Source organism: Salmo salar, chromosome 04 (assembly GCF_965601325.2).
Source record: "Salmo salar chromosome 04, fSalSal1, whole genome shotgun sequence".
In the NCBI taxonomy this organism is placed as follows: domain Eukaryota; kingdom Metazoa; phylum Chordata; class Actinopteri; order Salmoniformes; family Salmonidae; genus Salmo; species Salmo salar.
In genome coordinates this window covers 65,646,730-65,673,674 of record NC_138294.1, presented here as the reverse complement: position 1 = coordinate 65,673,674, position 26,945 = coordinate 65,646,730, and the positions used below count along the sequence as shown (strand labels likewise).

The following is a 26,945-nucleotide window of genomic DNA, read 5'->3' as shown; positions in this document are numbered from 1 at the left end:
CAGATGGGATGGCGTATTGCTGCAGAATGCTGTGGTAGCCATGCTGGTTAAGTGTGCCTTGAATTCAAAGTAAATCAGACAGTGTCACCAGCAAAGCACCATCACACATCCTCCTCCACGCTTCACGATGGGAATCACACACGCAGAGATCATCCGTTCACCTACTCTGCGTCTCACAAAGACACGGCGGTTGGAACCAAAAATCTCACATTTGGACTCATCAGACCAAAGTACTGATTTCCACCAGTCTAATGTCCATTGCTCATGCTTTATGGCCCAAGCAAGTCTCTTCTTCTTACTGGTGTCCTTTAGTAGTGCTTTCTTTGCAGCAATTCAACCATGAAGGCCTGATTCACGCAGACTCCTCTGAAAAGTTGATGTTGAGATGAGTTACTTGAACTCTGTGAAGCATTTATTTGGGATGCAATTTCTGAAGCTGGTAACTCTAATGGACTTATCCTCCATAGCAGAAATAACTCTGGGTCTTCCCTTCCTGTGGTGGTCCTCATGAGAGCCAGTTTCATCATAGTTTTTGTGACTGCACTTGAAGAAACGTTCAAAGTTCTTGAAATTTTCCAAATTGACTGAACTTCATGTCTTAAAGTAATGGACTGTCGTTTCTCTTTGCTTATTTGAGCTGTTCTTGCCATAATATGGACTTGGGCTTTTACCAAATAGGGCTATCTTCTGTATACCACCCCTAACTTGTCACAACACAACTGATTGCCTCAAATGCATTAAGAAGGAAAGAAATTCCATAAATTAACAAGGCACACATGTTAAATGAAATGCATTCCAGGTGACTACCTCATGAAGCTGGTTGAGAGAATGCCAAGAGTGTGCAAAGCGGTCATCAAGGGAAAGGGAGGCTACTTTGAAGAATCTCAAATATAAAATAGATTTTTTGGTTACTACATGATCCCATGTGTTATTTCATAGTTTGTCTTCACTATTATTCTACAATGTATAAAATAGTAAAAATAAAGAAAAACCCTTGAATGAGTAGGTGTGTCCAAACTTTTGACTGTTACTGTATATCAACTATGCCATGCTCAAAACTGTACTGAAATGTGGACTTTCCACTAAACATGCCTTATTCCGAAGCCTAATTTGAACCTGAGGGAGAAATTGACCCACATACTAAATACAGAACGCTTGGAGAGAAGTGGAGCTGCCTTCCGTGAATGTGGGGCAAAATTAATGAGCCATTTTTTATGTCCCCAGTGAACCTGAATAAAATGTAAGTCTTCCATTCAGGCTAGCCCCATCGAGACACCTCATCCCATTTTCTGGAGGATCCTCTGGTATCAAGCCTGGCTTCCTAGCTAACCACTGAGCCTTGAAGAATAGGCATCCAAAGGCATGAATAAAGAAAGTACATCTTACATTTTCTCCCAAACATGTGATAGGGGAAAGCAATATGGTGGACACTTAGACGCAATCTACATACACTCGTCACCCATCCAATTCTATTAAATGAGGAAAAGAGACCAGGAGAGATAAGAGCTACATAGCCACAGATAGCCGCAGCAATTCTGAGGCTGAATGTAAAAGTTTAGCTTACTTCCACTACACCCATTTTATCTGTAGAAAGGATTCTCAGAATTGGGATATGGTTCCAAAGTAACCCACGACTGCAGTGCCCCATTCTATCTGTACAACTCTGGTCAACATTTTCACCACAAGATGTCAGTAGCAAGTCATTTGCAGCAGGCAATGAAGGATACTCCACATGATTTAGGCACATTTTTTGTGTATTTACTGTTACCAAGCAACATTTTCTGTAAATTTCCTGTACAGTACCAGTCAAAAGTTGACACATACTTCTTCTTTCTGGGTGTGAAGTTTTTTTGCTGAGTTTATGTGCAAAATCAAGGTTACTTACAGTACCAGTCAAAAGTTGACACACCTAGGTTTTTCTTTATCTTTACTATTTTTGACACTGTAGAATAATAGTGAAGACATCAAAACTATGAAATAACACTTATCGTATCATGTAGTAACCAAAAAAAAAGTGTTAAACAAATCAAAATAGATTTTATATTCTTTAAAGTAGCCACCCTTTGCCTCGATGACAGCTTTGCACACACTTGATATTCTCTCAACCAGCTTCATGAGGAATGCTTTTCCAACTGTCTTGAAGGAGTTCTCACATACGCAAATTATAATCCCACTAAACGCAAACCAGATGGGATTTTGAACAAGCAGAACATCAGCATTATGGGTGGAAATGGTGTGAGGGAGGGGGGGGAAGAAACACTAGATTTGTGTTCCTGGGGTTTATTCATTGAACGGCAATTAAATACACACTGTAAAACAAGGCTATTCTTATAAATTACGTTTCCATAATAAATAGTGATGTGCCATTCAGTTTAAAAGTTCACAAATATACACATACTTGTTTACAAATCTTTTAGAGACTCAGCAGTCAGTCACAGTTGATTACAGTGTTAAAGTAGAGTACATATGTCTGTGTGACAGCAGAGTGAGTAATGTTGAAGTATTACAACCTGGGGCTTATTCAGGTGATTAAAATGTTCAATGGATTGCAGATAGAAAAGGCCTGTAATAGAGTAAATATCATGCGGTAATCAAATTGAACTGTTAAGTGTTCCTTAAACATACACAAAATAATTTGCATTGATCTGAGCATTTCACCTTACTGAACATTCCCCAGGTATCATCCATCTTTCACAATTACTTCTATGATGTACAACATGCCACAATCCATATCAGCAGTTCACTGGCATTTTGTACGTAACACAGTAACTTGAGTCTTGGTCAAGCTTTAGGTTTCACAGTTTGTAACATGTCCCACTCTATCTGAAGAATAACTAAATGTTAGGATGCCGTTCCAAGATCTGTTGCAAAATGGGGGGGGGGGGGGAAGCATGAATACTGTATTAAGTGGAAGTCCTCTATTTATCCTTCGTTTCATTCGGCTGGCATCCTCTTGAATATCTTATGAACATTTGAAATGTGATTATAATGAAATTACTGTGCCACATACTGTATATTAGCAAGCCTATGGATAAGTTCTCACATTTAGCTCAAGTAGTATCATTGCCTTGACTTCTTTTTACAGCCAGAATTCTGTACCCTCAAACTCGCAAATCAAATTAGAAATATAACAGCAGTGCACCAAGGAATTCTTACAAACAATGAAACACTGTTTGATCAAGTTAAACAGTGGTAGTGTCAATTGAGGAGTGTTATGGGCTCTGCCTATCCTCATGCCATATGGAGTTATTGTTTATCCAACATTAACATGTTACAATGCAAACTGTTATCATTACACTGCCCACCAACAATATTGTTATTATCCCCCACTAATACATACTGTATGTAACAGGAAGAAGAAATTCCATTTTAATGCATTGATCATTTAGGGATATACATTATCATTTCCCTATTGTAGTGCACATTGTAGTTTGGTGCACCAGCAAACCAACACCATGGTTGATTCATTAAACAAAAATCATGCCCTGCAATTCCATGGTATAACAAGAAGCATTCTTCTGCATTACTTTGCTTCATGGGCATACCACAGGAGTAGAGGACGGACGTTTTCGTGGTCAGATCACATCATCAGGAAAAACTAGGTCCAAACTTGAATATATACAGTGAGGGCTCTTGGCCCTACTGACACATAATTGCAATCTAAAATGAATGAGAGAAGTTAAAAGTACCCTAATTCATACTTTCCTCTCAGTTAAGTCTGACGATTAAGCGCTCTATATTAGCATTCAAAATATTAGTTGAGACCACACACATTGGGGCATACTCACATATAAGAACCCGCTTAAGACCTTTAGTTTAGGAGGAAATTCATTCCTTTTTTCCCCGTTGCGCACAATTAGACTGCAGACTGTTCCCTTGCTGGTGACTCAAGAAGGCTCGGAGGAAAGCACATGCAAACAGAGTATAGAATTCTGCAGAGTTCATACCACAAGGTGCAGGAGTCAGCATTTCCCAAATTCACCAGCAGCCATCTAAAAATAACATGCCTCTTTCCTCAGCACGACAAGGTGGAGAAGTTACCTTACGGTATCAAAGTGTGCCATCTGTGTCAGTGCAGCAGGGATGTAGAGGAGTACAGATTAGGGCCCAATGCCAACTCAGGCCATCTGATCTGAAGAGGGCTAGTCTAAAAGGAGTATGTGTATGCAGGAACATTGTAAAGACTTGGTTCCATTTAAGGTCCCTTAACCCTTTTCCTCAAACTTAGTCCTTCCTTTTTATCTATTAATTAAAATGTGAATGCTTTAGGGAAAGGGTCTAGGGGCAAAATGGACAAAAGTCTACTTGGCTTACAGTGTGTGAGAATGTTTAAAATGGTAGCAGTATAGACACGAGGGGGCTGCCAATTCCTGAACCTCGCCACAGTAAAGAGCCAATGACGGCTCAAGCCATTACAGAGAGGCGGGATCATTAGTTCAAGAAGCCCTCTTGCCTTCCATTCTGGAGAGATATTACCCAGCAAACACCTGGGGCGTCAGTGGCAGCGGCAGCCGGTCGTTTTCCATGTTGTCCGAGTCGATGGCAGAGAGGGCAGGTGGGCGGATCTCCAACGGGTACTTCTCCAGGATTTCCTGCACCTCTCGCGCCACACTCTCCTGCCAGGTGATCAGGTCACTCTGCATGCTCCGCGCCCCCTCCAGAACCCTTTCCTGCCGGCTCCCCAGGCCTGACAGGAGATCCAGATTCTGGTTGACCTGGGCCAGGGCGGGTATGGAAGCAGCAGTGTCCATCTGTGGCCAGCCACTGTCCACCTGTGGCCTGCGAGGGGAGACCTGGCCCGACATGTAGCGCTCAAAGTCCACAGGGTCCAGGTTGAGGGACTGGGCGTCCAGTTTTTCAATGAAGGCAACTGCACAGCACTAAACAGAAAGAGGACACAGGAGGTGAGCTATGAACCAAATGAGTGTGTGCTTGGTTCTCATCAACTCGGTGTAGGCATGAGGGAGTGGTGTGAAGTGGCACAGAGACACGTACCAGGTTAGTGAAGTAGTATCCGTCCTCTCCAGTCATGAGCCTGCTGGGGTTGCAGAAGCGGGTGATGTACTGGATGTTGGATTGCAGGCGTGGTGGGTTGGCCTTCAGTACGATGTAGATTAGGGTGGGCAGGAAGTCGTCTGCCGAGCCTGGCTCGCTTTTGGTGATCTTGATGGCGCTAAAGATGTGCTTGCTGCAGCGCGTGATGCACGTTAGCTTGTCCCTTGGTACCCGCTTGGAGTCCATCTCGATGACGTCTGTGATGCAACACACAATTCATAATCCTGTTCACAATCCTGAGATGTGAAAATGTTTACTGTAGGTCAGATCATGTATGCTTTAAAATTGTGTAATATTGTATTGACTGCTGCTGCTTTCTTGGCCAGGTCTCCCTTGCAAAATACACTGTCTTAATGGGCTTCTCCTGGTTCAATAAAGGTTAAAAAACAAACAAAAAAGGCAACACACTGCAGTCCTCTGAACACTACCCATGATTTAAAGAGACATGTTTGGTTGAGTCCTAATGGGATCCTGTGTGACACCATCCATGACTCACCTGTTATGGCTTTGACCACGTTGTCTGACACTGCTGGGATCTCCTCATCCACTGGCACACAGAGCATCTGAATGTCCACCCAGTGTAACGCCCTATACAACCCACACAGTGGTGGGTGAGACAGTGACAAACACCCAGAGTGATAAAAACACAAAGGGTCATTACCACGCACATTGACAGATACGGGAGGATAATTGCATGCATGTCTGCCCACAGTGACAAACACCCCAATTCATAAACAATTTATTAAAACTGCCTGTCTTTCAGGCAGAAGATTGTAGTCCTTACCGTATCCTGTTCTGAGTGGCCAGGTCTTTCTTCTCATCGTCTGTGGTCTCGGGACAGAAGACGCTCTTATACAGGCGAGTCATAATGTACTTCTCCACCTCGTCCATCACTTGCTCCACACGCTCTGAAGAGCCTGGAAGGAAAACATTTCACAGTAGGCTTAACTTTTGTCTTCATTACATCTAGCTCACACACACAGACACACTTGAAGTCGTTAGTTTACATACACTTAGGTTGGAGTCATTAAAACTCGTTTTTTCCAACCACTCCACAAATTTCTTGTTAACAAACTATAGTTTTGGCAAGTCGGTTAGGACATCTACTTTGTGCATGACACAAGTAATTTTTCCAACAATTGTTTACAGACAGATTATTTCACTGTATCACAAATCCAGTGAGTCAGAAGTTTACATACACTAAGTTGACTGTGCCTTTAAACAGTGTGGAAAATTCCCAAAAATGATTTCATGGCTTTAGAAGCTTCTGATAGGTTAATTGACATCATTTGAGTCAATTGGAGGTGTACCTGTGGATGTATTTCATGGCCGATCTACAAACTCAGTGCCTCTTTGCTTGACATCATGGGAAAATCAAAAGAAATCAACCAAGACCTAAGAAAAAAGAATTGTAGACCTCCACAAGTCTGGTTCATCCTTGGGAGCAATTTCCAAACACCTGAAGGTACCACATTCATCTGTACAAACAATAGTACGCAAGTATAAACACCATGGGACCACGCAGCCATCATACCGCTCAGGAAGGAGACATGTTCTGTCTCCTAGAGATTAACGTACTTTGGTGTGAAAAGTGCAAATCAATCCCAGAACAACAGCAAAGGACCTTGTGAAGATGCTGGAGGAAACAGGTACAAAATAATCTATATCCACAGTAAAACAAGTTCTATGTCGACATAACCTGGAAGGCCGCTCAGCAAGGAAGAAGCCACTGCTCCAAAACCGCCATAAAAAAGCCAGACTACGGTTTGCAACTGCACATGGGGACAAAGATCGTACTTTTTGGAGAAATGTCCTCTGGTCTGATGAAACAAAAATAGAACTGTATGGCCATTATGACCATCGTTATGTTTGGAGGAAAAAGGGGGAGGCTTGCAAACAGAAGAACACCATCCCAACCGTAAAGCACAGGGGTGGCAGCATCATGTTGTGGGGGTGCTTTGCTGCAGGAGGGTCTGGTGCACTTCACAAAATAGATGGCTACATGAGGAAGGAAAATTATGTGGATATATTGAAGCAATATCTCAAGACATCAGTCAAGAAGTTAAAGCTTGGTCGCAAATGGGTCTTCCAAATGGACAATGACCACAAGCATACTTCCAAAGTATTGTCACAATGGCTTAAGGACAACAAAGTCAAGGTATTGGAGTGGCCATCACAAAGCCCTGACCTCAACCCTATAGAACATTTGTGGGCAGAACTGAAAAAGCGTGTGCGAGCAAGGAGGCCTACAAACCTGACTCAGTTACACCAGCTCTGTCAGGAGGAATGGGACAAAATTCACCCAACTTATAGTGGGAAGCTTGTGGAAGGCTACCCAAAACGTTTGACCCAAGTTAAACAATTTAAAAGGCAATGCTACCAAATACTAATTGAGTGTATGTAAACTTCTGACCCACTGGGAATATGAGAAGAAATAAATAAATAAATAAAAGCTGAAATAAATCATTCTTTACTCTTATATTTCACATTCTTAAAATAAATTGACCTAAGACAGGGAATTCTTACTTGGATTAAATGTCAGGAATTGTGAAAAACTGAGTTTAAATGTATTTGGCTAAGGTGTATGTAAACTTCCGACTTCAACTGTATGTGTAATATATATATATACACACACACACAAAAAAAATACAGTTTATTAGTTGTACGCCTACGAAAAACACAAAAACTAAGTTTAAAATGGGAAGTAGGCATTGGTCTGAAGCCGTAAGAGATAAGAAAATTCACCCATGCTCTACCAAGGTTTTCCAGCACACAGATTTGACCTACAGTAGCTATTGTACTTGCTTAGGATTCAAACCTTCTCAAAACAGCCTAATTCATACACTTTAAAGGTGCTCCCACAATAATGTGATTTGTACCGCATACATACTAAATAAAGTATTGCATGCTTTCCAACTCACACTATGACATTATCCCATTCCACTACTGTTTCTAACTTTTATATGTACAAGACCATCATGCTTGATTGAGTGAGCTTTTTTGTTGTTGTGGGAGCTGCCTGTTGTTCTTTGCCATTTAAAATTGTAATTTACTGAAACATTTATTTGAGCAATATATGTTGAGAAAAATATGAACAGTACCAGTCAAGTTTGGACACACCTACTCATTCAAGGGTTTTCTTTATTTTTACAATTTTCTACATTGCAGAATAATAGTGAAGACATCAAAACTATGAAATAACACATAGAATCATGTAGTAACAAAAAAAGTGTTAAACAAATCAAAATCTATTTTATATTTGAGATTCTTCAAAGTAGCTACCCTTTGCCTTGATGACAGCTTTGCACACTCTTGGCATTCTCTCAACCAGCTTCATGAGGTAGTCACCTGGAATGCATTTCAATTAACAGGTGTGCCTTGTTAAAAGTTCATTTGTGGAATTTATTTCCTTCTTAATGCGTTTGAGACAATTAGTTGTGTTGTGACAAAGTAGGGGTGGTATGCAGAACATAGCCCTATTTGGTAAAATACCAAGTCCATATTATGGCAAGAACAGCTCAAATAAGCAAAGAGAAAACGACAGTTCATCATTACTTTAAGACATGAAGGCCAGTCAATCCAGTAAATTTCAAGTACAACCTGCATACACATTGTTTGAAGTACAATAGACCAACATAGCTACTGTAGTATGTCAAAGCTGTGTGCTGGAAAACCTTGGTAGAGCATGGGTGATGTAGGTACTGTGGTGCTCATGTGAATTTCCTTTATTTTTTGGCTTCAGACCGATGTCTACTTCTCACTTAAAATGTAGTTTGTGTTTAATTTTCATGGTTTCTACACCAGAAGGTGATTTTCTTTGCATTATACAACATTTCCACATTTAAGCCAAACATTTTTGAACACCCCAAAATATGTCATTGGCAGTGCTATTGTAACCTTTAAATTTGTCTTCTGACAAAATGTCTGGGTGTTAATGGCACAGGTGGTGTGCTTGCATAACTGCAAGGGTTGCTGGTTTAAACCCTGGTCTGCTGCCCTCTAATAGCTCAAATCAGTTTTTGTAGAATTGAACATGGATAGTCAAAAGTAATTGTCTGCAGTTTTCAGAAGGTGAATAGCTCAATTGATTTAGACTAGGGTTGCAAAGGGAGGGTATATTACTGTAAACTTTATAAGTTCACCAGTAAACTACCAGAATTGTATTAACCTTCAAGGTTTATAGAGGGTTGGTTGTTTAGCAACAAAACCGACGTGCGCACAACTATGGGGCAAAACAGACGGGGTTGGCTTAGATTGTTAACAACATGTAAACTATATTTCGTCACCAATGTTTATTGAAAACAAAGAAATTTGCACAATGAGCACTTGTCTCTCAAATACATCGTTACAGTTGTTGGTTAGCTAGCTAACCAATTTGAGCCACATTAGCATAGACGTGGCATCAGTCAAAACACCTCAAAACAAGGCATGGTATCAAGAACAAGATGAAACAAGCCACCTACGATTCCCCACATAGCTACCAAAAATGACAAAAAGCTGCCATCTGTCTATCTAGAATCACAAAACAAGGACTTCTGCCTCATTGAAGCGTGCAAATCGTTTGTGACGATCAGCTAATCCGTCTATTTGGAATTTTATAAAATTATATCTAGTGGCCTTTTGGGGTATTTCAGATTATTACAGGTGTCTGCAATTATTTCTGGCCTTATCACATGTAAAATATATGAAATAATTAAATAAAAGATGATTTTTAAATAAATATAAAATGACAAAGCTGTAAAACATTATCCTGAATATAAACCATCAACTTATTAAACACCAATGGTATTTCACTATGGGGGTTTCAGCATGCAATATCCTTAATTTTCAAAACATTTTCAAAACACACTTATTTAAATTTTACTATGCCAAAATGTATTTGCTGTAAATGTTTTGGCGCCAAATTGGTGGCAGTTGTGAAAGAGTTAAAGAGTTAATTGAAAACAATTGATTTGATTATTTTTTCATTATGATATTAGGGTTTAATTTCAGGCTATTTTCTCTATCTACTAGAAACTCATGGACAATATGCACACAGCTATAAAAAAAATAATAACTACAATACAGTGCATTCGAAAAGTATTCAGACCCCTTGGCTTTCTTCCACATTTTGTAACGTTACAGCCAAATATTGTTTTTAAGTTATACAAGTTTAAATGACACAAGTTACCATAGATTGCCATATAGTTTGTTAATTACCACATTTACATAAGATCCCGGTAACTTTTGTAAATTACCAGTAGCTTTGCAACCCTAACTGCGACAGTCTTACATTGTAAAATATGACTCATAACCCACATTGAAAGCAAAGTAAAGAAAAAACAGTTTTAAGTCATTATCTTTTAAAGGTCGTATAGCTCAGCCATAGAGACTAAACAAAGATATCCCCATGTATACTAGAGCCACATCTTTCTTGTGCCTTTTACAGCTTGTCTCTAGCCTAAAGCGGAGTTATGAATTGTTCTATGGCCAATATACCACGACTAAGGGCTGTTCTTAACCACGACGCAACGTAGAGTGCCTGGACACAGCCCTTAGCCGTGGTATATTGGTCATAATATTATATCAAACCCACGAGGTGCCTTGATGTTATAAACTGGTTACCAACGTAATTAGAGCAGTAAAAATACATGTTGTCATACCCGTGGTATACGGTCTGATATACCACAGCTGTCAGTCAATCAGCATTCAGCGCTCAAACCACCCAGTTTATATCAATTTATATAATCCTCCCGCCCCTAGAATAGCCCTGCATGGTGGCGTTATTGACAAATAGTGTGCCCAACACTTGGGCTATTCCAGCATCCAGATCAGAGCTGTCAAGTACAATCAAGACTCTCAAAATGGCATTGACGTTAGTTTCGCAATGTTCATCAGCGCAAATTTGGATTCAAATGTCAAGAAGACAGGAGAGGGAGCGTACTGGAATTTATTCTGGATATTTGAAATAGCAATGCTTCTCTGGTGAGGTTTATGATTGTAGTGAGCGTGTATTTGCACACTGCAGTGCACAACAGAGGTGTTGTTTACATGTGCATTGGAGGTTTAATATAGCTAGCTAGCAATTTGTTTTCTCAGCTACAGTTTGAGTTGTGTATTGACTGATCTCTTGGTTGATCTTGGTCGAGGAAATGTAGCTAGCTGCAGTGTTTGCCCTATCTGAAACTAAAATGTGGCTAGCGCTTACCGTAGCTTGGACAATGGCGTAGCGAGATAGTGTTGGAAAGCCTATTGTATACATTGTAAAGTTTGGTGTTGAACTGATTTAGCGAGCTATCTATGTTTTGTGGAAGAATGTAGGACTGGCATTTGGATGTGAGCTAGCTAAAGTTAGCAAGCTTCTATGTGAAGGCCAGCTGTTGTTGTAGGGAACAATTGAAGCAAACGTAGTCGACCCCCACAATAAAATAGCACACAGAGTGAGGAACAGCTGAGATCTGGCAAACATATCAGACACCGACATGTCACATAATTAATTAAAAATATTAACTAATCAGTTACATTACCAGCAAAAATATTGTAATCAGATTAGATAGTTTTGAAAAACTATGATTACCTATTGGATTACTTATAAATTAAGAAAAGATGTATGCAAAAAAAATATACATTGACATGTTTGTTTTCTCAATAACATTCAATTCAGAATTGAAAAAAGGCGCAAGTTTAAGTTAGTGCTGCCTGAGCGAGTCTGACCACAATTCAGGGAGCACTACGATGACACACCAAATGCATTTGATGAATCATTTGTCTTCTAATGCCTCTTAAGGGAAAGTACTCAGATTACGTTACTGAGGTTGGGTAATTGAAAAGTTGTGTTACGGCTTACAAATTGACAGGTAACTACGAACTGTAACAGATTACATTTAGAAAGTAACCTAACCAATCCATCACAGATCACAAGGTATCTATTTCGTATCACAAGTCTAAAGGCCTGAAATCTACCAAACACGTTTCCCATATCAGTCAAAGAGGATCCAGAGATTAAGACTTTAGCCTTTGATATGACTGAAAGGACTTAGACTTATCAATGTCATTCATTGTCCTCAGTGGCCACTCGGTGTAGTGCTTAGACCTCACTTGTATATTTACAGTAGATATTAATAGATATTTCTATTTGCAAATGAAACCAAAGGCATTATGTAAAAGCTCAGACACACAGGTAGGATTGCCAAATGATCAATCTCTGTCGAGGGAGGAGCTCTCTTTTTTTCACATAGTGTATATTTATTTCTTCTGAACACATCTGTTTGTTGGCAATGTCAGTTCTTGCACTTTTTTTTTTTTTTTTTTACAAATACTTACTTTTATGTTCGCTAGCCGGACAGGCAAATGCCGCTGAGTACTAAACTGTAAACCAATCAAAAACGTATGTATTATCGCTGTTGATCACGTCTGCCAATCACGTTATCCATGTCTCAGGTAGCAGACACAGGTCTGACAAACTGCTCAGGTAAAGGCTTTTGAATTTTTTTTAAATAAAAATATTTAGTTATAGAAATGTGATACCATCAATGCAAGCTGTAAAATGACTCCCGACAGCAACCTTAGTAATGTAGCTAGCTATTTACAACAAGTAGATCTGTTACTAGTAGGAGCAGATGGTATTATCGCTAGCTAGCATGTCATTCCAGGACAAGGAGCATTTTGGTTTTCAATTTATTCCAAGTAATAATTTAAGACTACAAAAATCTATAGGACAAGTAGTGTAAAACTAATACAGTCATCAAGGCAGGACCCAATAATTTCATACTGACAAATAAGAAATGCTACATTATCCATGTCAATAGTTGGAGTAGGATGATTGTAGAGCACCCTGCCTCAGACTGTCAGGATGTTAATTTCCTAGCTCACAAACTACAGTCCTTTGCTGTGATGATTTATTTGATTAATTCTGGTCTCTCACAATCAATTCAGCTCTCCTGTGACCTGCTCCCAGATATCAACCAAGTGCTATTTACCAAGCATGGGCTGATTCACTCACCTGTGAGGAGAACCGTCCTACTGCAGTCACTACTTAGACAATGAGACCACATACAGAGGGGAGAACAAGTATTTGATACACTGCCGATTTTGCAGGTTTTCCTACTTACAAAGCATGTAGAGGTCTGTAATTTTTATCATAGGTAGACTTCAACTGTGAGAGACAGAATCTAAAACAAAAATCCAATTGTATGATTTTTAAGTAAATAATTTGCATTTTATTGCATGACATAAGTATTTGATACATCAGAACTTAATATTTGGTACAGAAACCTTTTTACAATTACAGAGATCATACGTTTCCTGTAGTTCTTGACTAGGTTTGCACACACTGCAGCAGGGATTTTGGCCCACTCCTCCATACAGACCTTCTCCAGATCCTTCAGGTGTCGGGGCTGTCGCTGGGCAACACGGACTTTCAGCTCCCTCCAAAGATTTTCTATTGGGTTCAGCTCTGGAGACTGGCTAGGCCACTCCAGGACCTTGAGATACTTCTTACGAAGCCACTCCTTAGTTGCCCTGGCTGTGTGTTTCGGGTTGTTGTCATGCTGGAAGACCCAGCCACGACCCATCTTCAATGCTCTTACTGAGGGAAGGAGGTTGTTGGCCAAGATCTCGCGATACATGGCCCCATCCATCCTCCCCTCAATACGGTGCAGTCGTCCTGTCCCCTTTGCAGAAAAGCATCCCCAAAGAATGATGTTTCCACCTCCATGCTTCACGGTTGGGATGGTGTTCTTGGGGTTGTACTCATCCTTCTTCCTCCAAACACGGCGAGTGGAGTTTAGACCAAAAAGCTATATTTTTGTCTCATCAGACCCCATGACCTTCTCCCATTCCTCCTCTGGATCATCCAGATGATCATTGGCAAACTTCAGACGGGCCTGGACATGCGCTGGCATGAGCAGGGGGACCTTGCGTGCGCTGCAGGATTTTAATCCATGACGGCGTAGTGTGTTACTAATGGTTTTCTTTGAGACTGTGGTCCCAGCACTCTTCAGGTCATTGACCAGGTCCTGCCGTGTACTTCTGGGCTGAGATCTTGCATGGAGCCCCAGACCGAGGGTGATTGACCGTCATCTTGAACTTCTTCCATTTTCTAATAATTGCGCCAACAGTTGTTGCCTTCTCACCAAACTGCTTGCCTATTGTCCTGTAGCCCATCCCAGCCTTGTGCAGGTCTACAATTTTATCCCTGATGTCCTTATACAGCTCTCTGGTCTTGGCCATTGTGGAGAGGTTGGAGTCTGTTTGATTGAGTGTGTGGACAGGTGTCTTTTATACAGGTAACGAGTTCAAAAAGGTGCAGTTAATACAGGTAATGAGTGGAGAACAGTAGGGCTTCTTAAAGAAAAACTAACAGGTCTGTGAGAGCCGGAATTCTTACTGGTTGGTAGGTGATCAAATACTTATGTCATGCAATAAAATACAAATGAATTACTTAATCATACAATGTGATTTTCTGGATTTTTGTTTTAGATTCCGTCTTTCACAGTTGAAGTGTAACTATGATAAAAAAATTACAGACCTCTACATGCTTTGTAAGTAGGAAAACCTGCAAAATCGGCCGTGTATCAAATACTTGCTCTCCCCACTGTATGCATTTGCCTGTTGTCTTTTCTGGATTTTGTCTTACACAGTCTAGTGCATTTTAGAGTTGAAGAACACTATTACAGACACACATTCTTGTTTGAGCATCTTTATTCAATATTGTCTCTCACTTTTATCTCCCACGGTCTATTCACCAAGTCCTACAGTTTGAATTAGCCCTGCCATCACTATTTAGACCACATATGCATTTGCCTGTTGTCTTTTCTTTGTGGGTTTTTGTCTTACACAGTCTTGTCAGGGTGGCAGGGAGTCTACGGTTAAGAACGTTGAAACGTACAAAATGGAAAAGATGTCTCACACTCAGTCATAGATAATAGAATAATGAATGTTTTTTCAATATTTTGGCACTGTTGACTTTTAGGTTAGTAGGAAAGTTAATCATTTAAAACCACATAAATATACTCACATTCAGTATTTGAAACTCAAAACATTCATTTCCCAACTGATTTTTGTATAATCCTACAGGCTCTCTATCATTCTCCAAACCTTATATTCCAATGCATCCAACATTATGCATGCCCACCATGGTATTGGCCATCCAACATCATGCATGCCCACCATGGTATTGGCCATACAACATTATGCATGCCCACCATGGTATTGGCCATCCAACATTATGCATGCCTCCCACGGAATTGGGCAGCTGCTATTTGAAAACTCATCTGGTTTAGAAATCAAACTCTGGTTATCTTATTGCAGAGCACATTGTATTGCAATGAATGCTATATGTGTAAGCTATGCCATATGTATTGGCTAATATACACCTGCAGTTGTCGTTTTTAAACCTCTATTCTAGCATACGACACACTTCTATCTACATGATTGTATTTGGGTTTCTATGCAAAGTATAGGATTGAATGTTTCATTAAGCCTGCAGCTAGATACTTTAAATTAGACATAATCAGGCCAAAACATGATTCAACAATTGAACTCAGAGAGATAGCTAATGAAACACAAATTGACATTTACAGTAGCTGGCTAGGTTAGTCTAACATTGGCTAGCTTTCAATAAATTGCCTAAATGGTAAACAGAGTTACCTCTTCAGTGCACTCGAAAACAGATTTTGATTTTATTTCAATCTGGGAGCTAGCTATATCTGTTCCTCTTCATCAGATAACAGCTCACGTTTTCATCATAGACAGAAGCAGGCCAATGGCTACCTTCATCACAAGGGGTATGTACGGGAGTTCTGATTGGTTCCAAGTTTAGTAGTTTGACAAACTTGCCTGTGCGGCCGAGTTTCAAAATATACCTTTTTATGAGAAAATGTGCAAGAATTCAAGGTGCCAACAAATGTTATATCCATCAAAAGAATGTTTTACTATCATATCCCCCCCCCAAAAATCTGCTCCTCCCTCGACAGGAATTGATCAACTAAACATTTTAAAGCTTTGACTGCCAACACTCTTAGGTGGTGGGCCAATCTCTTGTGTTCACGCAGCAAAAATCTTGGAAGTCGTCAGCCACTCAGCCTTGATAAAATACTCCAAACCAGAAGGTGGCAGTAGCGTTGCTTGGCAATGCATATATCCGTGCGTATTGCTTATGGTCTACATTCCAAACTATCCGCGCTAATGTTGCTTTTTTGTAGAAAGCCCTTGTTGATACTAGCCAGATGACCACAGCGAGATAACTACCTAGCAAGATGACGTAGAAACAATCATTCACTTTCCATAATCACATACTGCCAGTGCAGCCCATAGCCAAATGTTGTTCTAGCTAGCTAACGTTAGAATACTCACTAGCTAGCACAACAAAGCTAGCTAAGGACACTACACTAACTTGGCAGCTAACACAGGCAGCTGTTTCATGAAAATTGTATTATGTCAATACTAGCAACAATGGTGTGTTGTGTGCATTGCGTCTGTGCACTTAGCTAGCTACCATCCCATACATTGCATAAGAAATTTGACTTGCTCATCCGTGGATGTACGGAGAAAATACCCTATTTTTTTTGTTGGCTCCCCCACGGGGTTCGTGCTCTCCGATTGGCTCAAAGTGAAGTTGTTCACTACTGCCAAACATTGCAATTTTACAAGTAGAATTGGTAGGGTCGGCGTTACCGGGTCGGCATGCAGCAGCTACCGCTTTTGTTCTAGCAAGAGAAGGAATGGCCTCCCACTGCGATAAGTACTTATCGGCAGTGAGATTCTCTGTGTATTTTATGCTTAAGCCTTCGAAAAGACCAACAGAACACTATTGTGCAGTAGAATACACTATACTCCGTTATTTTGAAACCACACATTGGGACACAATTTTTTGTGAATCTTGTAAATGCATTGTATTTATATTTTTGTGGTGCATTTTGTTACGTACACTGATTCCTTTATGGCAGATTGAGTCATGTTTGAACCCACCTTTAAAATTGGTCATGAGGCGGTCGGACATGTTCTGGTAGAAGTCTTGGACACACTCAGACAGCTCATCAGCACCTAAGTCCTGAGAGATCAGAGGTCAAAGGTCATCCCAGGTATTTGTCATTGAATGTCAATGTCTGGTCAACAGGAGAGGAACTACATACCAAAATTGCATGTTCCAGATCAAAATGTGATAGCTTGAAATAACTTTTCAATCTTAACCTAACAGCTCTGTTTGCCTGTTTATATAATTGTATTCCTTTTCTACAACAGATATACCATAGACAAAACGGCTTTAAACTGACACGGTTCTGTAAAGCCAAGTACAACAGACCTACTGATCTAGCCAATAAAAGCAAACTTTTCCCAACAAGAAAGCCTTGGAGTGTTTTGCCATATAAAAACGGCAATATTCCATTACAAAACAAACATACACATAAAAGCTATTCTTTCAGCTTAGTTTTTCAAGGCTGACCTTTGTTGAAAGAACAGAAATATCTACACACTGCTGCATATGCTCCCATTCAGTTTATTAAGTTTCAGCTGGACAAAGACCTTTTGGTCAAAAAGTTGCAACAAAAATGTTACACACAAGCATAAATTGTGCCGGTATTTCTACTCGTTTCAGATTATACAGTACCAGTCAAAAGTTTGGACACACCTACCCATTCCACTTTTTTACCATTTTCTACATTGTAGTATAATAGTGAAGACATCCAAACTATGAAATAACACATATGGAATCATGTAGTAACCAAAATAATGTTTTATATTTGAGATTCTTCAAAGTAGCCAGCCTTTGCCTTTGCACACTTTTGGCATTCTCTCAACCAGCTTCATGAGGTAGTCACCTGGAATGAATTTCAATTGACAGGTGTGCCTTGTTAAGTTCATTTGTGGAATTTCTTTCCTTCTTAACCTGTTAGGGCTAGGGGGCAGTATTTGCACGGCTGGATAATTTTTTTTTACCCGATTTAATCTGGTTACTAATCCTACCCAGTAACTAGAATATGCATATACTTATTATATATGGATAGAAAACACTCTAAAGTTTCTAAAACTGTTTGAATGGTGTCTGTGAGTATAACAGAACTCATTTGGCAGGCAAAACCCTGAGACATTTTCTGACAGGAAGTGGATACCTGATGTGTTGTATTACCTTTAAACCTATCCCATTGAAAAACACAGGGGCTGAGGAATATTTTGGCACTTCCTATTGCTTCCACTAGATGTCACCAGCCTTTACAAAGTGTTTTGAGTCTTCTGGAGGGAGATCTGACCGAACAAGAGCCATGGAACGATGATGGCCCATTAGACACCTGGCGCGCGAGTTCATGTTGGGTACCCTCGTTCCAATACGTTATAAAAGAGTATGCATTCGTCCACCTTGAATATTATTCATGTTCTGGTTAAAAAAGGCCCTAATGATTTATGCTATACAAAGTTTGACATGTTTGAACGAACGTAAATATATTTTTCCCCCTCGTTCATGACGAGAAGTCCGGCTGGCTTAGATCATGTGCTAACAAGACGGAGATTTTTGGACATAAATGATGAGCTTTTTTGAACAAAACTACATTCGTTATGGACCTGTGATACCTGGAAGTGACATCTGATGAAGAGAATCAAAGGTAATGGATTATTTACATAGTATTTTCGATTTTAGATCTCCCCAACATGACGTCTAGTCTGTATCGCAACGCGTATTTTTCTGGGCGCAGTGCTCAGATTATTGCAAAGTGTGATTTCCCAGTAAGGTTATTTTTAAATCTGGCAAGTTGATTGCGTTCAAGAGATGTAAATCTATAATTCTTTAAATGACAATATAATATTTTACCAATGTTTTCTAATTTTAATTATTTAATTTGTGACGCTGACTTGACTGCCGGTTATTGGAGGGAAACGATTTCCTCAACATCAATGCCATAGTAAAACGCTGTTTTTGGATATAAATATGAACTTGATAGAACTAAAAATGCATGCATTGTCTAACATAATGTCCTAGGAGTGTCATCTGATGGAGATTGTAAAAGGTTAGTGCATCATTTTAGCTGGTTTTATGGTTTTGGTGACCCTGTCTTTGAATTGACAAAACATTACACACAACTCTTGTAAATGTACTGTCCTAACATACTCTAAATTTATGCTTTCGCCGTAAAACCTTTTTGAAATCGTAAAACGTGGTTAGATTAAGGAGATGTTTATCTTTCAAAGGGTGTAAAATAGTTGTATGTTTGAAAAATTTGAATTTTGACATTTATTCGGATTCAAATTTGCCGCTCTTGAAATGCACCTGCTGTTGATGGAGTGCACCACGGGGGGGACGCTAGCGTCCCACCTAGCCCATAGAGGTTAATGCGTTTGAGCCAATCAGTTGTGTTGTGACAAGTTAGGGGGTGGTATACAGAAGATAAGGCTATTTGGTAAAGCCCAAGTCCATATTATGGCAAGAACAGCTCAAATAAGCAAAGAGAAATGACAGTCCATCATTACTTTAAGACACGAAGGTCAGTCAATCCAGAAAATGTCAAGAACTTTGAATGTTTCTTCAAGTGCAGTTGCAAAAACCATCAAACACTATGATGAAACTGGTTCTCATGAGGACCACCACAGGTAAGGAAGACCCAGAGTTAGCTCTGCTGCAGAGGATACATTCATTAGAGTTACCAGCCTCAGAAATTGCAGCCCAAATAAATGCTTCACAGAGTTCAAGTAACAGATATCTCAACAGCAACTGTTCAGAGGAGACTGCGTGAAATCAGGCCTTCATGGTCGAAATGCTGAGAAAAAAAAAGAAAAAAAATCACTAGTAAAAGGACACCAATAATAAGAAGAGACTAACTTGGGCCAAGAAACACAAACAATGGATATTAGGCCGGTGGAAATCTGTCCTTTGGTCTGATGAGTCCAAATTTGAGATTTTTGGTTCCAACTGCCATGTCTTTGTGAGACGCAGAGAAGGTAAATGGATGATCTCCGCATGTGTGCTTCCCACCGTGAAGCATGGAGGAGGAGGTGTGATGGTGTGGGAGTGCTTTGCTGCTGACACCGTCTGTGATTTATTTAGAATTCAAGGCACCCTTAACCATCATGACTACCACAGCAATATGCCATCCCATCTGGTTTACGCTTAGTTTTTCAACAGGACAATGACCCAACACACCTCCAGGCTGTGTACGGGCTATTTGACCAAGAAGGAGAGTGATGGAGTGTTGCATCAGATGACCTGACCTGCACAATCACCCAACCTCATCCCAATTGAGATGGTTTGGGATGAGTTGGACCGCAGAATGAAGGAAAAGCAGTCAACAAGTGCTCAGCACATGATTCCATATGTGTTATTTAATAGTTTTGATGTCTTCATTATTATTCTACAATTTAGAAAATAGTAAAAATAAAGGAAAACCCTTGAATGAGTAGGTGTGTCCAAACTTTTGACTGGTACTGTATTTTTTACCCTGCGCATGGAAAATCATTGAAAACTATTGAATGCTCGTTCAACTGACCTTTTTGTTGGCCATGATCTCGATGAAGGCACTGCTCTGCTTGTGGACTTCTCGGCCTGGCTTCTGCAGGGTCTTCAGAAATTCCACAAAGTCTCTGGAGACGCGGTCTGTCTCGATGCTGGACTGGCGGCTGATGGAGGGGCTGGGGATCTTGCCCTCCTGGTTCTCTGAGGGGAGGACACCATGACTTGTGTTGTTTTCTTAATGTTACCCCATGCCTTTCTCGTCATGGTTGCTCTCGCTAACTGCTGGGCTCCAGACTGCGACCATTTGTCACATTTTGCGACACTTATTTGGCTGTCCCAGTTAACTTTTTAATTGGTCTCACTAGTGCGAGCTGCACATTATACCTGGTCACCTCAATTAAAACGTCCTATTTTTTGGGCGGATAAAACCATGAATTTGTAAAGTGCGTTATCCTTATGATTCCTTTAATAGAAGTGTCTGACCTGCCGCTGTGCCTGCCTGTTTCGCTGGGGCCGGCTGCTGTAATGAGCCTCTCACAATCGCTCTCCCCCCTCGTGATTGTATAACATTTAAAAATGCAATTGAAGGGTGAAAAAAAAAAAAATGATAATACTTTGGAAGCAATTAGTTGTCCATATTTAAAGAGAGGAGGGTCTCAGCTTTCTGTAAGTATATATCTTTTATTTCGCAATTCTCATTATTGAGCTCAAAAGCACACACCAGATATCGGTTATGGCTTTGAATTACGAAGCGTGTGCGAAATTGCGCGTCGGCCTCGCGACTGCACTGGGCCTCATTGCATTTTTTAGGACATTACGTTTAATTGTTAGATTAATATACTGAACAAAAATATGAATGCAACAATTTCATTGATTTAACTCACTTACAGGAGAAAATCAGTAAATTGAAATAAATTCATTAGGCCCTAATCTATGGATTTCACATGACTGGAAATACAGATATGCATCTGTTGGCCACAGATACAGTACCTCAGGATCTGTGACATGGGAGGTGGCTTATGGTAGAGAAATGAACATTCAATTCTCTGGCAACAGCTCTGGTGGACATTCCTGCAGTCAGCATGCCAATTGCACACTCCCTCAACTTAAGACATCTGTGGCATTGTTTTTTTGTGTGACAAAACTGCACATTTTAGAGTGGCCTTTTATTGTTGCCAGCACAAGGTGCACCTGTGTAATGATCAAGCTATTTAATCAGCTTCTTGATATGCCACACCGGTCAGGTGGATGGATTATCTTGGCAAAGGAGAAAGGCTCACCAACAGGGATGTAAACAAATTAGGGCACAAAATGAGAGAAATAAGCTTTTTGTGCGTATCGAACATTGCTGGAATCTTTTATTTCAGCTCCTGAAACATGGGACCAACACTTTACATGTTGCATTTATATTTCTGTTCAGTGTACATGGCTACTAGCTGTTGGTGTTATAAACTCAGCAAAAAAGAAAAGTCCCCTTTTCAGGACCCTGTCTTTCAAATATAATTCATAAAAATCCAAATAACTTCACAGATCTTCATTGTAAAAGTGTTTAAACACTGTTTCCCATGCTTGATTAATGAACAGGAGTGTAGTCTGGCCCAGGAGTGTGAAGGTGAACGGAAAGGCTCAGGGGCAACGAACCGCCCTTGCTGTCTCTGCCTGGCCGGTTCCCCTCTCTCCACTGGGATTCTCTGCCTCTAACCCTATTACAGGGGCTGAGTCATTGGCGCTCTTCCATGCCGTCCCTAGGAGGGGTGTGTCACTTGAGTGGGAGGGGTGTGTCACTGACGTGATCTTCCTGTCTGGGTTGGTGCCCCCCCTTGGGTTGTGCCGTGGCGGAGATCTTTGTGGGCTATACTCGGCCTTGTCTCAGGATGGTAAGTTGGTGGTTGAAGATATCCCTCTAGTGGTGTGGGGGCTGTGCTTTGGCAAAGTGGGTGGGGTTATATCCTGCCCGTTTGGCCCTGTCCGGGAGTATCGTTGGACGGGGCCACAGTGTCTCCCAACCCCTCCTGTCTCAGCCTCCAGTATTTATGCTGCAGTAGTTTATGTGTTGGGGGGCTAGGGTCAGTCTGTTATATGTGGAGTATTTCTCCTGTCTTATCAGGTTACCTGTGTGAATTTAAGTATGCGCTCTAATTCTTTCTGTCTCTCTCTCTAACACTAACAGCATACAGACGGTAGGCAATTAAGGTCACAGTTATGAAAACTTAGGACATTAAAGAGACCTTTCTACTGACTCTGAAAAAGACCAAAAGAAAGATGCCCAGGGTCCCTGCTCATCTGTGTGAACGTGCCTTAGGCATGCTGCAAGGAGGCATGAGGACTGCAGATGTGGCCAGGGAAATAAATTGCAATGTCCGTACTGTGAGAGGCCTAAGACAGCGCTACAGGGAGACATGACGGACAGCTGATTGTCCTCGCAGTGGCAGACCACGTGTAACAACACCTGCACAGGATCGGTACATCAGAACATCACACCTGCGGGACAGGTACAGGATGGCAACAACTGCCCGAGTTACACCAGGAATGCACAATCCCTCCATCAGTGCTCAGAGACTGTCCGCAATAGGCTGAGAGAGGCTGGACTGAGGGCTTGTAGGCCTGTTGTAAGGCAGGTCCTCACCAGACATCACCGGCAACAACGTCGCCTATGGGCACAAACCCACCGTCGCTGGACCAGACAGGACTGGCAAAAAGTGCTCTTCACTGACTTGCCTCACCAGGGGTGATGGTCGGATTTGCGTTTATCGTCGAAGGAATGACAGTTACACTGAGGCCTGTACTCTGGAGCGGGATTGATTTGGAGGTGGAGGGTCCGTCATGGTCTGGGGCGGTGTGTCACAGCATCATCGGACTGAGCTTGTTGTCATTGCAGGCAATCTCAACGCTGTGCGTTACAGGGAAGACATTCTCCTCCCTCATGTGGTACCCTTCCTGCAGGCTCATCCTGACATGACCCTCCAGCATGACAATGCCACCAGCCATACTGCTCGTTCTGTGCGTGATTTCCTGCAAGACAGGAATGTCAGTGTTCTGCCATGGCCAGCGAAGAGCCCGGATCTCAATCCCATTGACCACGTCTGGGACCTGTTGGATCGGAGGGTGAGTGCTAGGGCCATTCCCCTCAGAAATGTCCGGGAACTTGCAGGTGCCTTGGTGGAAGAGTGGGGTAACATCTCACAGCAAGAACTGGCAAATCTGGTGCAGTCCATGAGGAGGAGATGCACTGCAGTACTTAATGCAGCTGGTGGCCACACCAGATACTGACTGTTACTTTTGATTTTGATCCCCCCTTTGTTCAGGGACACATTATTCAATTTCTGTTAGTCACATGTCTGTGGAACTTGTTCAGTTTGTCTGTTGAATCTTGTTATGTTCATACAAATATTTACACATGTTACGTTAGCTGAAAATAAAGCAGTTGACAGTGAGAGGACGTTTCTTTTTTTGCTGAGTTTATTTATAGTTAGAAATCTAGCAACTGTGTTTTGAGTTTCCACTTCTTCAGGTGGTGAATTAGGCCTATATATAATATTAGCAAACAGAAAGAAGATGCATTTTTTCTCTCTCTATTGAACAAAAAAAATTGAAAATTGACTAAAATAACTAAAATATCATAATTGTCAACCCAAAATTCATGACAGTCACTGTATTAGGTTGCATAATATCACAATACTCTCTCAGTAGTCTATTACACTTCTTAATAAAGCATTGTGATTGACTTTAGAACGACTTCATAAGACTCAAATGTATTCTATTGTGTGACGCTGCAGAATGTTTTTATGGGGGTGCCACAAAAACAGTTAGTGGCACTAGTGCCACCCAGGATTTTTTGGGGTCTGGAGCCCTGAACTGACAGCCTCAAGTGAAGAAGGTAAACAGGTCAGAAGGTTTTAAAACCAAAACACTGACAGGTCTAACCTGTGCATCTTTACATAAGAGCTGAGGCGATGTCAGGAAAACAGACCCAAATATGCAATCAATAGAATTCCGTCACAAGTACAAATAACCAGATTCTTTACACCCACTTTTGCTGGTGATTGCAAGAACGCATTGTTGGGAGTTTCAGTGGACTATAAAGGGACAGTTCTCTCTATTCTGTAGAAGTGTTTCTACAACTAGAGAGAGAATGACAGACACCCACCTCTGAGTCTGGTCACCAGTGCTGCCAGTATAATGACCATATGCAAGAGGAGGACACAGTGAGATAATGAACATTATGAGCAACATGCAAAAGTGACTTTTGTTAAACACACACACACACACACAATTCACATCTAACCTATTTTTTTTTTAAATCAACCAGAGCAGGAAAGTCAATTTGATGGACAGGTCTCTCAGCCAATTAGACTGAGAGGGTGCCACTATGGTGAGACTACTGGTAGATCTTAATGCCACCATGTTGGAGGGTAACATTAAGTCAACTACACTAGTAAAGCCCTAATGAGTTCCTAGTTGGTTTTAAAACTACAGGGATTAAAATGGGGGCACTACCCACTGCAAATCTAATCTCCAATGGTAGAAGTAATTACTGTACCTTCTGTGGGGGAGCCCATTTCCCAAGGAGAAGTAAACATTCCTCTCCAGTCTCTGAGGCCTGTCACCTTCTCTCCCTCACTGGGGGCTGAGAATGAGATGGCAGGGCCAATTGGGGCCACAGGGCACAGGAAATGGGGGCCATACAAGAGAGAATGGGTAGATTTGAGAGATGTGGGCGAAGGTGGAATGGGTGCGGGTAGGGAGAATATTGGAAGACAAATGAATGACTTCATTGATCAACAAACAATGGCATTGACAGATAAGTGCAGAATGAGTGGTTCAAAGAGAGATAGGAGGGGGGTTGTTTGGTTTGGGAAACAATTGCATTATCATGAGAGGGGGTATTAAAGAGAACAGACATGGAAAACAGTTGATAGCACAACATAACACTAGAGATTGGTGCGCAGCAGCTGTGACTCCAAAGCAAAAGTGAAATGAGTGACAATACAGACGAGTGAAGCTTCAGTGACGGTCAACCATGATCCCCACAGTGAGATTACGCAAAGAGAGAGGGTACCTATTTTTTTTTTCTAAAGAAAAACGATCTAAGTCCGCAAAAATAATTGTCCCCAAGGGACTTTGAAGTTTGCACATTGTTCTCAATACCCTTGGGGCCTTTGTATAGGAGCTTACCTTACAGTTATGGTGTCACTAAATACACCTAGGTATAATAGGCTGTAATGGGCTTGGAGGGAACAGAATACCCTATAGATCAATCACCCTGTGAGCTGGTCATGCCCTGCTTTAGAGCCTCCGGGGATCACTGCCAAGGAAGTGAGCTGATGAGACAAGTACTAGGCTGATACACCGGGGTGGAAAGTGTGTGTCAAACTGCACTGGAGAAATGCCATTGAGATAACTCAGGCTTTAACGTATAAGAGGGAATGCAGAACGGTCTTTATGAGTTTTCAGAGTCAGTCAGTCACCTTTCTTGGGGGCTGTCCGTGACGAGGGACTGAAGAACTTCTTCACGGTGGTCACCTTGCGCGTCTTCTCGTTGGTCTTCCTTTCCTCGAACTTGGAGAAGGGGGCAAGAGAGGCCTGGGGTTGAGCCTGTGGCTGCGACGGGGGCTGAGACTGGGCCCCCTGGATACTGGCATAGGCAGCCTCCTCCTCCTTCTGCAGCCTGAGGTAAACCAGGGGGAACAACTGGTGATTAGACTGTTTTACTTGAGGCTACTAGTCAACAAACCGCTGGTGTCCTGTTTTAATTACAATGTATCGAGGGAAGGTAAGTGTTGGACAAAGCTAGTAAAATCGACATTTCATTTATGCCCCAAAACTCTTGATTATCATGTATGAATCCTCTACTAAATGTCTCAAGCTAGAATAGGACGTGGATAAGACAAACCAGCTTGATTCTGCTGGCCAGTGACCTGGGGCTGAAAGTTGGCATTCCCTAACATAGTGAGGCATCCCACATGAAACTGTGGTGTAAAAAAGTTTCTACCATGCCACTGAGGAAGGGCATATGTTTCAGCCTGAACCTTGGCGAAAAGGAATGCACCACAGCACTGACGACACATTGCATTGATTAACCTTTCACAGGTGGGCCTACTAACTTCTCAGCCAGGGCCCAGTCTTCCTGGATCTGCTTCTGTCGGGCTCGCTGGTACTCTTCCCGCCAGCACTTGGAGCACAGGCCCTGCCAGGCCATGTTACCATAGTAACCACAGCCCTTGTTGCAGAGCAGCTCCGACTGGTCCATGTGGATCCCGCGGCGCGCCGTCCACTGACTCATCTCGCTGCCTGTATGGAGGAAACTCAGTAGAGCTGGCTGGCTGGCTGCTGGCAAGGAAAGATTACATCATGTTTGGGTTGTTTGAGACCAATTGGGACATTGAGCTAAATACTTGTCATCCAGAGTCACATTTATTTATTTTCCAAGCTGTAGCACACAATATTTTACTTACAGCAAGTTTTTAAA

The 26,945-nt window shown here is 41.4% G+C and overlaps 1 protein-coding gene across 1 annotated transcript; it reads right to left on the bottom strand.

Moving 5' to 3' along the window:
- Positions 1–2,264: 2,264 nt before the first annotated feature.
- On the bottom strand, positions 2,265–26,878 carry LOC106603470 (RAB guanine nucleotide exchange factor (GEF) 1). The gene is made up of 8 exons (XM_014197199.3): positions 26,581–26,878; positions 25,945–26,144; positions 20,511–20,677; positions 17,005–17,086; positions 5,840–5,972; positions 5,552–5,643; positions 4,996–5,252; positions 2,265–4,880 (listed from the first exon to the last, which is right to left on the bottom strand). Exons 1-8 carry the CDS (start codon positions 26,757–26,759, stop codon positions 4,473–4,475), a joined length of 1,518 nt encoding a protein of 505 aa, XP_014052674.3. The 5' UTR covers positions 26,760–26,878; the 3' UTR covers positions 2,265–4,472.
- Positions 26,879–26,945: the final 67 nt, after the last annotated feature.

What these genes read in the sequence shown, in the direction of transcription:
- LOC106603470 (XM_014197199.3), bottom strand. Translation starts at nt 26,759, where the DNA reads ATGAGTCAGTGGACGGCGCGCCGCGGGATCCACATGGACCAGTCGGAG. An exon ending in GACTGGGCCCTGGCTGAGAA is followed by an intron (nt 26,145 to 26,580) that starts GTTAGTAGGCCC and finishes GGTTTACCTCAG; the next exon opens with GCTGCAGAAGGAGGAGGAGG. An exon ending in AGATCATGGCCAACAAAAAG is followed by an intron (nt 17,087 to 20,510) that starts GTCAGTTGAACG and finishes CTGATCTCTCAG; the next exon opens with GACTTAGGTGCTGATGAGCT.